Source organism: Sinocyclocheilus anshuiensis, unplaced genomic scaffold (genome assembly GCF_001515605.1).
Source record: "Sinocyclocheilus anshuiensis isolate Anshui unplaced genomic scaffold, SAMN03320099.WGS_v1.1 scaffold799, whole genome shotgun sequence".
Lineage (NCBI taxonomy): Eukaryota > Metazoa > Chordata > Actinopteri > Cypriniformes > Cyprinidae > Sinocyclocheilus > Sinocyclocheilus anshuiensis.
Window position 1 is genome coordinate 448951 of NW_015548231.1, and position 12645 is coordinate 461595.

General features: G+C 36.5%; 1 protein-coding gene across 1 annotated transcript; it reads left to right on the forward strand.

Annotated features, from left to right (window-relative positions):
• Positions 1 to 572: 572 nt before the first annotated feature.
• LOC107654623 (synaptic vesicle 2-related protein) lies at positions 573 to 12624 on the forward strand. Its single transcript, XM_016441780.1, has 16 exons — positions 573 to 762; positions 3402 to 3562; positions 4835 to 4920; positions 5093 to 5191; positions 5362 to 5433; positions 5563 to 5687; positions 6291 to 6354; positions 6500 to 6625; positions 6753 to 6881; positions 7481 to 7554; positions 7776 to 7852; positions 8105 to 8209; positions 9822 to 9933; positions 10035 to 10116; positions 10768 to 10857; positions 12193 to 12624. The coding sequence occupies exons 1-16, from the start codon at positions 728 to 730 to the stop codon at positions 12403 to 12405; spliced, it is 1650 nt and encodes a 549-aa protein (XP_016297266.1). The 5' UTR covers positions 573 to 727; the 3' UTR covers positions 12406 to 12624.
• The last annotated feature ends 21 nt before the right edge of the window (positions 12625 to 12645 follow it).

The following is a 12645-nucleotide window of genomic DNA, read 5'->3' on the forward strand; positions in this document are numbered from 1 at the left end:
GTGTGTGTATATATATATATATATATATATGTGTGTGTGTGTGTGTGTGTGTGAAATTTATTAAAAAGACTTGTTATCCATCAACTCCTCAGAACTATTCTTTATTTATTATCATTTCAGTATCCTAAGTACCTTTTTAAATATATTTTATTAGATTTGTCAGTAGGCTACTTCTTCCATATTCAGCTCTATAACCTTGATTTTAGACGGCAGATTATAGAAATCTGGATATCTGTAGAATCATCAGCTTTATCTTTGTAATAAACATGACCTCATGCACTAGTAGTAGGCATAGTAAAAGGCATAGCTAAATCCAAACATTTATTTTTTTTTAAGATCTAATTTATTACAGTAATTTATAACATTTACAGACATGTTTTGTGTCATTGAACATTTAAATATTAATACAATTGACTTTACTACTTAATATAGAAATAAAAACGTGAATGGGAAAGAAGTCAGTGAAATTCTTGGGAGGTGTATTGTCTTGATTCATCATCTCCAGAGCGTATTCGGTGCTTTGGTTCCAGCCTTAGCAGAGATCCAGCACTAGCGAGCGACGCGACGCGACGCGACAGGCGCAGGAATCATGGACGCTCCGCAGCGTGCCGCCCCTCTCTGAGCTCTTCTCTGTCCTCACGCCCGCGGTGCTGAAATCAGCCTCGACCCGACAGCAATGTAACGGCAATGAGACAAAGACACCGGCAGCCCGACGAACACACCGATAATGGACGATGATTTGTTTCAGTTAAGACAGCTCCCGTGAGTGCTTTTCATGCCGTTTCTTTCATCCGACCTGAGCCGTCATGCAAACACTATTCCGTTCATTTCAGCCCGTTTAGCGATCTGCAGCTGCTAGAATGTGACATTGATTTTCATGCAATTTATTTGAAAAAATCACTGCTTACATAATGGCTGCTGTAGATGTAGGCTGATGTAGAATAAGGATATTTGGGCAGTATGGATTGGCAAAGGTGTATGTTTGGTAAACAGATCAAGTAGATTCAACTGTTTATGTATTTTAAAGCAGTAACGTTGTGTTGCATTTAATATTTCCTCGTCCATTGATTCATTTGCGTTGTACATGACGATTCCATTGAATAACGCAATGGTTATTTGTGTCTGAGTGGGGTTTTAATGTGGTATAGACACTTTCACTCATTTGATTGGCCTAATAGAAAATGTTCAACTCTGTCCGTGATTTTTAGATTCACTTTTTATTGACCTTTTTGTTCACATTTTAAATTATTCTTAAATGATTTCTGTGGCAGGGCTTCTTAATCTTAAATACAGCACTAAGCACTCTTCAAAATTATAAACTTAAATGTTGCTTAACCCAGGGTTTAAAGAAAATGTTAACCCAAGGTTAAATTCAAACCCTCTTCATTTTACAATTAAAAAAAATTCATTTTACAATTAGAAGAAGCAGGTTTCCAGAAATTCACTTTAAAAAAGTTATTATAAAATATATAGCCTATTATAAATTTTACATAAGCCTATAAAAAATATACTGTGTTGTCCTATTAAATGTAATATTATTTTCATCATAAAGTAATATTTTATTGTAAATCACATGTATGGTAATTAATACTTTATTATGCTTCTAAAAGCTAAAGCTAAAATTGCATTTATCTCTGTTCAAGCTAATATCATTTTAAACTTTATATGGTAAGCTAAAGTTTTTATTGTAACATTTTTACTTTCTTTTTCTGTTCAATTTACAAACATTTTTACATTATAGCAAAAAGCTTAAATATCCTTTATGCTGTGTTTTGGACTTTTGGACTTTTTTCCCAGAAATGCTAGTTAATATTATCACATTGGACTAAAACTTATCGACTTTGCTCATGATTGGTATAAACCCTTTCCGAAATATTTTTGTCCCCCCCCCCACCTTGCTGCACTTGTAGTGTTCCCAAAAATTGCTTATAGAGTTCTGGTATATTGTTATCAAATCAGTCTTTTTAAAAATGTTTTACACAGGTTTTGTAAATCTTTTTGGAACTTACGGGCAGTTTTTAAAAGGCCGGTCATTTTGGACAGAGAAAACCATATTAGGTAAAGGATTTTCAGCACAGCACAAAGTATGACTGGTTTTTAAAGGAATGAGGCCATTCCTGAACAGCCAAACGTCTTGGTCTTGATGACTGATCGCCCAGTGCATCAGTGGCATCTTAACAAGACAGTGCAAGTTACAAATAAATGTAAATCTGTCCTTGTGTGTCACTGATCATCTGAGTTGCAGTAAAGGTCTTTCCACTGATGCATGTATGAGTTTTGAATACACTGCCTGCTTATGCTGATGTTATTCCTGTGCTGCTGATGCTTGGCAGTAGGCCCAGTCGCCATCTGACGGTGTGCAGAAATCATGATGGCAGCGCTCTTAATTGTAGCTTGTTTCAGCTAGGCTTCAGTCTTTTTCAAAATAATACTGATGAAATCGTCACATTCTTAGCATTTTCTTAATGCCTGCAGGAGCTCGTGTCTGTTCTGTCATCAAAACCGTTGCTAATTTCAGATGGTTTATGATCTGCATCCTGGTTTCTGGGTTTTTTGTGCGCTCCCAGAGAAACGTTTGTCTCTGCTGAGCGTGGAGAGGTCATCTGTTTAATTACACTGCCTGTCTGCTCATGAAAGCTTTATTGCTCATAGTGTCGCTGTGAGCACTGCAATTACAGTAATTACACCGTGGGATATCTGTGTGCTCCTCTTATTTACTGCTCCCTGATCCAATCTGTCTTCATAGTTGTGAGGATATTTGTAGAGTAAAATCCCCCTGACTACCGCTAGAGCATCTGTTGTTGTTTTCTTCAAACAGCAGTTTTCATTCAGTGAGAAGATGCCTGTCATCCGGTCGCCCCATTAAGGCTGTCGGTTGTGAGTCACAGTTTCAAACATCGCTCCACAGTCTCTTCGCACGTCTGGCTTTCTCTTGTGCTTTCGTTCCAGAACCCCAGAAGAGGGATTGCACAAACAGCAAGCTCTCTCATCACCTTGGCAACAGTCTCTTATTATGTGCATCATTCTGTCCTGCACATTGCAGCTGTATTCCACATACAGATCCTTGTTCTGTCGAATGATTTATTTTGGCCTGCCACATTACAAAAAACAGCATATACTGTGTATTGGCTGCATGGGCTGCTGCTATATTATGCATAGGCATTGCTAAAGCTGTGATTAAGCTGTCAGGTCTATTTAAATCTGCGATTGTATGATCTTTCTTCATGTTTTCTGAAAACAGCCACAGCAGAAAGATTTAGAGCATATTTCATTCTGAATCCTCTCCTTATTGGCTGTTTTAGTCATTGGCTCAGAACCATTCATATGCAGCGCTTCAGAAATGTGTCGATCTGGTTGATTCTGTACCTTATTATCTGTCTGCCTGTTTGTCTCTCTGACAGAGTGGTGAAATTTCGGCGTACAGGTGAAAGCACTCGCTCAGAGGATGAGTGTGGCGGCAGGGAAGAGGCTTTGCAGGTGGAGGGAGGACGGATGGATATGGAGTCTGTTTCCCTGGCCGATGCTGCTCCGGTGCCTCGGGAATTTGCCAACCCCACTGATGGTATGATTAGTTCATTAATATGCTTATTGTTCACCAGTTTGAAAAGGTGTTTCCTTTCTTTCTAAATGTGACCCTGGACCACAAAACCAGTCCTAATACCTAAGTAGCACAGGTATATTTGTAGCAATAGCCAACAATACATTGGTCAGAATTATTTACTTTTCTTTAATGCCAAAAATCATTAGGAATATTAAGTAAAGATCATGTTCCATGAAGATATTTTGTCAATTTCTTACCGTAAATATATCAAAACTTCATTTTTGATTAGTAATATGCATTGCTAAGACCTTTTTTGGACAACTTTAAATCTGATTTTCTCAATATTTGGATTTGTTTGCACCCTCAGATTCCAGATTTTTTGTCCTATCCTGACAAACCATACATCAATGGAAAGCTTATTTATTCAGCTTTCAGATGATGTATAAATCTCAATTTCTAAAAATTGACCATTATGACTGGTTTTGTGGTCCAGGGTCACAAATGTGTTTTTCAGGAATATTTCTTGAGCTAGGGCTCAAAACCACTGTTAACCAAAACTTTTTAAAATTGATTTATTTAGTTGATTTGTACTTTTTTTGTTATTTGAAATAAAGCTGAAATAAAATATAAATATTTGAAAAACTAAAAAAAAACAAAACTTGGTCACACTTTATTTTAAGGTCCGATTCTGGCTATTAATTAACTATTAACTACGACTTTTAACGTCAATAAACTCCTAATTACTGTTTGAGTGTAGGTGTTGGGTAGGATTAGGGATGTAGAATATGGTCATGCAGAATATGTGCTTTAGAAGTACTAATAAATAGCCAATACACTATAATATGCATGCAAACAAGCAATTAATAGTGAGAATTGGTCACTATACTGAAGTGCTACCAAACACTTAAATGAAAATTAGAAATGTTGCCCTGGCAAATAACAGAAATAAAATTTACTGAAGAAAAAAAAAAAGTTTAAACTAAAGTAAATTACTAACACTAAAACCGAAATAAAAATAAATTCAGCAGAAATATATTTAAAAACTAAACTAAAACATGCACATTAAAAGATGAATGAAGCTTAAACTAAAATGAAAATGAAAATCGAAAATAAAAAAAATAAGAGCTAAGGCAAGGTGTTAAAAAATACTGTAATCGTATATAAATTATACTAAAATAACACTTTTGAGCATGTTAAATGCTTCCAAAATACAGGATAGTTGATTGCATTATCAGACAGCTCACTAAGCATCTTTAAGGCAGAACTGTTCTCCATATGTTGCTCTTTTAACAGATACCTTCATGGTTGAGGATGCAGTGGAAGCCATTGGCTTTGGAACGTTCCAGTGGAAACTGTCCATCCTGACTGGACTTTCCTGGGTAACAAAACTTAAACCAAATCCAGAGAGGGAATAATTGTCGTACCCTCACATTCCTGTATAATCACAATCAGTTTGGCTTTGAAATGAAACATTTTATTATTTTATAAGCTGTAAATGTTAAAAGTTGCTATATTTGTTTCCATATTTCTGATGGTTGTATTTGTGTGCAGATGGCCGACGCCATGGAGATGATGATTCTCAGTATATTGGCCCCTCAACTGCACTGTGAGTGGGCACTGCCCAGCTGGGAGGTGGCACTGCTAACTTCGGTACTGTACACTACTCCTTGAGTCAATAATGACTCCCCTCATGCTTTTTTAGACAGGTTTGGCAGTAGAAATGTTCTTGTTCCGTTAAGCTTTGCATCATTCATAAATGAGTTTGCCTGAATAACTGCACTGACGCATATGTAATGAGTCTCTTACCTTCTCTGAAACAGGTAGTATTTATTGGAATGATGATCAGTTCTTCATTATGGGGAAACATATCTGATAGATATGGGAGAAAAACAGTGAGTATGTTTATAAATGAAAGAGCAGTATGTGCATGTCCAACGGCACAAATGTTGTTTCTAATCTCACTGTGCACCAGCGGGGACTGATTCGAGCTGTGTGTGTGTGTGTGTGTGTGTTTGTGGTAGGGTTTGAAGATGAGTGTATTATGGACCCTGTTTTACAGCCTCCTCAGTGCGTTTGCACCTATATACGGATGGATCCTGTTCCTCAGAGCTCTGGTGGGCTTCGGCATTGGAGGGGCTCCACAATCGTAAGTGTGACTTGGATCTGAATGCACACACAACCGTTTAGAAGTTTGGCGTCGTGTGGATTTTTAAAAGTTTCTGAAAGTCTTATTCTCATCAAGGCTGCATTTGGCCAGAAATACTGTGAAACTGTAATATTGTGAAATATTTTAGTTGAAAATCTATTTGAATAGATTTGAATATTTAATTTAGTCCTGTGATGGCAAAGCTGAATTTTCAGCAGTCACATTCTAATATGCTGATTTGGTGTTCAAGTAACGTTTCTTATAATTATCAATGTTGAGAATAGTTGTTACTTTTTCAAGATTTTTTTTTTGTAAGAAATTCAAAATGTATTGAATTTATTTTAAATTGATTTTTTTTTAAACGATGCAAAAAATAATTTAACGCATCCATGTTAAATAAAAGTAAAAATTAAATAAAAAAGAAAGTCCTTCTGTTCTGACCCCAAACTTTTGAATGGTAGCTTACAAACATTTAATGAATTATGGTAAGGAGATTTGCAAGTTCTTTTAATCTATAAGTTCTCCATTACAGTTTACCATTTTATATAACAATATCATTAAATAATTAGAGACTTACAGCAAACTTTTGATCTCTCCTATAAGAGTAACATTGTATGCTGAGTTTCTCCCCATGCGGTCCAGAGCCACTTGCATTCTGTTGATAGAGGTAATATTCTATTCTATTCTATTCTTTAAATACAGGTATCATCATAGCTTGAATGATTAAATAGTTTCAGTTATAAGTTGAACCAAAGCATGTAAATCCTCATAACTAGTATAGCTTAAATGTCTTTCTCTCTGATCTGCTGTAGATATTCTGGGCGTTGGGTACAGTATTTGAAGTGCTGCTGGCTATTTTGGTGATGCCAACTTTGGGCTGGCGCTGGCTGCTGGCCCTCTCCACCATTCCACTCTTCATTTTTGCTTTTTTTTGCTTTGTAAGTATGAAGTTCTCAAATATCAGCTCTTAGAGCTAGATATGGACAGACCAAGCCATTTTTTGTGGGGTGAGCAATATATCGTCTGAACAATAGAGTAAGCAAAATGTCTAATGCACATCAACAGTGGCTGCCGGAGAGCGCTCGTTACGACGTCCTGACAGGAAACCAGGAGAAGGCTTTAAACACACTCAAACGCATTGCAACAGAGAATAATGTCCCCATGCCGCTGGGAAAACTCATAGTGGCCAGACAGGTAAAACACTAGTTAAATATACTTTATATCATTTATGCCATTTACGGCTTTCTTTACTTGGTATTATATAGTTAAAACACTTACTATAATTCAGTGTGTTATAGGCGTTGAATCTGCATTGGTGTGTGAAAGTTTTCATACAGACATTATGATTCATTATTATGTTTGTACTTGAAATGATCCTAAATTTATGAAAAAAAATAGAATCAACTTAAACCACATGTTCATGTTTTTGTCTGTAGAAAACTATTAGATAATATTATTTATACTACTTATATTGTTATTCTTTTGAATTTCTATTCATCAAAGAATCCTAAAAAATGGTTTCTGCAAAAATATTAAGCAGTGCAACCATTTTCAGCATTGATAATACTAAATGTTTCACTGAAAACTGGAGTAATGGCTGCTAAATTCAGATGTGCCATGACAGGAATAAATTATATATATATATTTTTTTTAAATATGTTAAAATAGAAAGCAGTTATTTTTCATTTTAATAATATTTCACAGTATTACTGTATTTATTCTCTCTCTCTTATACATATTTTGTCATTTTATCTCTCTTTATTTAGGGTATAATTGTTATTTTTTGTGTTCAGGAGGACAGGGGGAAAATTCAAGATCTTTTCTCTCCACACTTCCGTTGGACCACTATTCTGCTCTGGTTCATATGGTAAGAGGGTTCTCCAAAGTTCTATTAATCATTGTGTGAACACTCATTCAATCACATTATGTAAATGTCTACTACTAAAGCTTTAAAGGACTTTTTTTGTTCCCTGAGATTTTTGTCACATCTCACTCTTTTGTTTCGCAATTTCACTCAGATATTCCACAAAGTTTTGTGTTCTTGCTGCTTTCCTTCATATTCTGTCTATTGTGTGCTTTCTGATGCAGGTTCTCTAATGCATTCTCATATTATGGTGTGGTTTTGCTGACCACTGAGCTTTTCCAGGAGGGAGGCGCCTGTGGTAGTGAGTGAAAGCTTTTGTGTGTTTAAAAAACAGACCGGAGCATAGTGCGAGAATGTAAGGACTATGTATAGAATAGAATACCACAATTATTCAATACTGTACAGTATAACCTGTATACTGCCTAATGTTTTTTAAAAAATAGTATGTAAACCAGTGTGTTTAATATCATTTCAAACTATAGAGTGGTAGAATGCTAACGATACACAACCAATGGATTCTGTGCGCATATATTGGTCGTGTGTCTCCCCCTAGGGGCGAAGGGCAGTAAAAGGGAGCCAAGTTGCAGTTTGGAGTGCAAATATCTGAATTCAGATGATTACAAAGACCTTCTGTGGACCACACTTTCTGAGTTTCCTGGTATATATTTGAATTATAATGCCATTAAAGGAATAGCTCATTCAAAAATGAAAATGCACTCACTCTAAGGCTATTCTGAACCCTGAATTTTGAATTATTCAGACACCAGATATCATTTTTGATATCTTTTTACTAGTGGGTGCAGGACACTATAGTTCATTTATGTAAGTGAGGATAGCAAAATAAAGTAAACTGTGACATATTATACCCAAAAATTGGACTACCAGTAAAATTTATAAAAATTTGACACTTTGACCTTACCATGTTTTGCTTAAGTGTTTTTCTTTAATTGCTAATGTGACCTTTTTCACCACAGACTGAACAAAATTAAGCATTGCTTGGTAATTGGTTGACCTAAATCGGTATTATCTAATTGTGTACTGACAGCTATTCAACCTAATCCATTACATATACCTTCACTGTAAAAAAAATTCCATAAAATTTACGGTAAAAAACCGGCGGCTGTGGTTGCTGGAATTTTACCGTAAAAAATACGGTAGCATCGTTTTAGGTTTTACGGTTTTAACTTAAATTTACAGTCACAAGCAGCGGGGGCGTCCCGGGGCTCGAAATGCGCAGGGTAGGAGGGGGTAGTGATGCTGGGTGTAACTAATAAGGTGCCATTGTCCGGTGAGGTCCGGTTGGGGAGTTACAGAACGATCTCATATCGCATAATCTTATTAACTGTTTATCTCCTGAACGGCATCTTTCTTTACCACGCTATTCAGCGCCAATCCCGCAGTGCAGTCAATTTCACTGGTTAAGGTTAGGGTAGTCTTTTACCGTTAAATTCACGGTCATTTTTTACAGTGTAATTTCTGTCAACGTTATCTGACATTATCAAGATGAATTTGTTCTGACACAGTTTAACTGTGTTCTTGTCGTATTTTATTACCATTTTACTATTCGCTAACTATAGCGAATAAACTGTGATACTGTGAGAAACGTTGAATGTGCCTGAATAAATTTTGGTTTGACTGTAAATTAAGCATTACATCACTTGCTCACCAATGGATCCTCTGCAGTGAATGGGTGCCGTCAGAATGAAAGCTGAAACAGATGATAAAAGCATCACAATAATCCACAAGTAATTCACACCACTCAAGTTCATCAAATAATGTCTTGTGAAGTGAATAGCTTGTTTGTAAGAAACAAATTCATCATTAGGATGTTCTTAACTTCAAACTGTTGCTTCCAGCTAAAACATGAGTCCCCTATCCATAATAATGATAGCTCCAGAAAAAAAGTAATCTTGTCTGAATCAGGAAGGAAATATGCACAAATTATGCACCAAAAACAGTCCAAAACAATTCTAAACAAATGTCAGTGGATTTTGAGATAGACTAGAGTCGTGTGGATTATTGTGATGTTTTTATCAGCTGTTTGGACTCTCATTCTGACGGCACCCATTCACTGCAGAGGATCCGTTGGTGAGCTAAATGCTAAATCTCTTCAAATCTGTTCCAATGAAGAAACAAACTCATCTACATTTTGAAGTTTCAGCAAATGTTCATTTTCTGAGTGAACTATTCCTTTAACATCTAATTTTTTTTAAATAAGTTATGGCAGGCATAAAGAAAATGTGGCAAATGTATTGATTGATGCATCACAGGCCTGCTGGTGACCCTGTGGGCGATTGATCGATTAGGGAGGAGGATGACTATGGCATTGTGTTTCTTTGTCTTCTCCCTCTGCATTGTGCCACTCTACGGCTGTGTGGGAAGGTCAGAAGCACTTCTATCACTGTCATTTTTCTAGTGCATTCAAGCCTGTGGTAATCACATTTGTGAACATACTGTGAATAACTACATTGCCTATATTGCAGGACGTCTTTGACAGTATTTATATTCATTGCGAGGGCTTTTATCGCTGGAGGTTTCCAGGCTGCATATGTGTACACCCCTGAGGTGAGAACTCTTTTTCAATTAATTTCAGTTGATATAGAATTATTTTGTGGAAGAACTGAGGCTCAAAGGGAAGCTCTATCCTTCTTTGCCCTGTCAAAGGAATATGTAATTGAACATTTGACACTCTTGGCAGATAAACTGTATGGAGAGTAAAGCCTGTAGACTGTCAGTGTAGTGTTAAATGTTTTGCTCAAGGCAACAGCTGTGCTGGAGAAGGATTTTGACCTTGGGAAACGTCCAATTCCTGGCTCACTCCCACCACTTGGCAGCCATTGCAACAGCTCACCTGACATAAAACAGGCTGCTTTGTCATCCTACTTTTCATGAACCACTGGAGTTCATCTCCTGAAACAGGACTGAAGGGTTGAATATTACATAGAGTGTCTGTAGGTTGCTTAAGAACGTAGTTACTGACTGTATATTACCTAAAGGAGCGAAGCAGTTTACCTAACTACATTAATCTCTGTCAGTGATATTTAACTGATTTTGAAAGTGTTTACAGCATAACAGCATTCTGAAGAAACTTTAGTGAAGTAATAGGTCCATGTAGGTCATATAGATACATTCACTAACCACCCTGTGGTTAAGAAACAGTTCAATGTTCACACTGAGAAGATCTTTGTTATAACTCACTCAGTATTTCTTTTGCAGGTGTATCCCACAGCCACGAGGGCACTGGGTTTGGGCACCAGTAGTGGGATGGCTCGGGTTGGAGCTCTCATCACACCATTTGTGGCACAGGTGTGGAAATAATAACAAATAAAAGACATAAAATACAGAATAATGTAAATACCCAATCAAAAATATGCACAGACTAAAAAACAACAAATATTATAATAAAGCAATAAGCCCCAAGAAGCCGTGGTTTACAGTGAATTTATAACAGCTAAGGGGTGTTGTTAGGCACGATGCGAAGCGGAAAACCCCTTTAGCTGTTATAAATTCACTGTAAACCATGGCTTCACGGGGCTTATTGCTTTTATAAAACGGTTATTCCATATACGTGGTAAGGTTTCACAAAATAAAACAGAGCAAATAAAGTGTAATGATATTAATAAAAACATTATTCTTCCACCAAACAATATAGTTCCTCAGAATCAGTTGTGGTTGCAACAAAGTGGTTGCAGAGCAACACACAAACGTAAACAAAGGTGTATGTTTGTAGTGTAATTTACAACAGCTTCGAACTTGGCTCAACCAATCAGAATCAAGGACCGGAACTATCCGTTTTATAACAAATATTTTGAGATATTATAAATGCTGGAGATCCAATATACTTGCTATTTTTTATTTACTTTTTATATTTACTTTTAAGAGTTAAAACACTTCCTGTATTACAGTGGTGTTGAATCTGTGGCCGTTTGGGCAAATGATCCGATATGCTGAGCTCTGGTGCTCATGTGGGCTGCATGATTTTGAGTCCAGCTTGCAAAAAACTCACTCTGCGAACAACAATTCAAAGATTTACCAGAAATATGACTAAAAAAGAGAGACGAAAAAGGGGGCTCATTCATTAACTGCATGTGTGTAAATGTTTTCAGAAATGATGATTCATTAATAAGTTTGTACTTAAAATTATTTGACATTTATGAAAAAAAACTCGAAGCAAGGTTTGTGTTCACATTTTTGTATACACTAAACTATTACACACTATTATTTATACTATATTATTCTTTTGAATCCTGAAAAATGTGTTGTGGTTTATGCAAAAACAATAAGCGGCACAACCATTTTCAGCAGTAATAATAATAAGAAATGTTTCTTGAGCACGAAATCAGCATATTAGAATGATTTCTGAAGGATCATAGGACACTGAAGACTGGAGTAATGATGCTGAAGATTTAGCTTTGCCATCAAAGTAAAAAATGACAAATTCAATGTATTGACATAGAAATCAGTTCTTTTAAATTGTATTAATATTTCACAGTGTTACTGTTGTTACTGTGTTTTTGATCAAATAAATACAATCTTGGTGAACATTAGAGACTTCTTTAAAAACATTAATCCAAGACTTGAATCTTACTAAACTGTTGAATGCGTGACCTAGAAGAATTAGTCTCTGCTTCTTTCCTCAAGGTGATGCTGGAATCATCTGTGTACCTGACTCTGTCGGTGTACTGCTGCTGCTGTTTGCTGGCTGCTATCGCTTCCTGTGCCCTGCCCATAGAGACCACAGGACGAGGCCTCCAGGAGTCCAGTCACAGAGAGTGGGGTCAGGAGATGATGGGACGGGCCTCAGACCACAGTCCTGGAGGGATTCCACATTCCAGCTCTGGATCACAGGACTAAGAAACACCACAGATAGACTTTGTAGAAGAAATTGGGAATCTTTTCTGTAAAAAAAACAAACAAGCAATGTGTGTCCACAAAGGAATAGCATTTTAAGAACTCTTGGTTTTGATTTAAATCTGTCCATTAATGACACATTCCTCCACCAAAGGTTGCAGGGTTTCTTTTTATGAACCTCCAAACCAGAGAAATGGAGTGCAATAGATTCCCATCACATAATACTCCCCTTTTGCCCAAAGG

Excerpts from the sequence above, each read along its gene's own strand:
- LOC107654623 (XM_016441780.1), top strand. The coding sequence starts at position 728 with ATGGACGATGATTTGTTTCAGTTAAGACAGCTCCC. Across the intron at positions 6,882-7,480 it reads AACTCATAGTGGCCAGACAG|GAGGACAGGGGGAAAATTCA; the intron begins GTAAAACACTAG and ends TTTTGTGTTCAG. Across the intron at positions 10,117-10,767 it reads CATATGTGTACACCCCTGAG|GTGTATCCCACAGCCACGAG; the intron begins GTGAGAACTCTT and ends TTTCTTTTGCAG.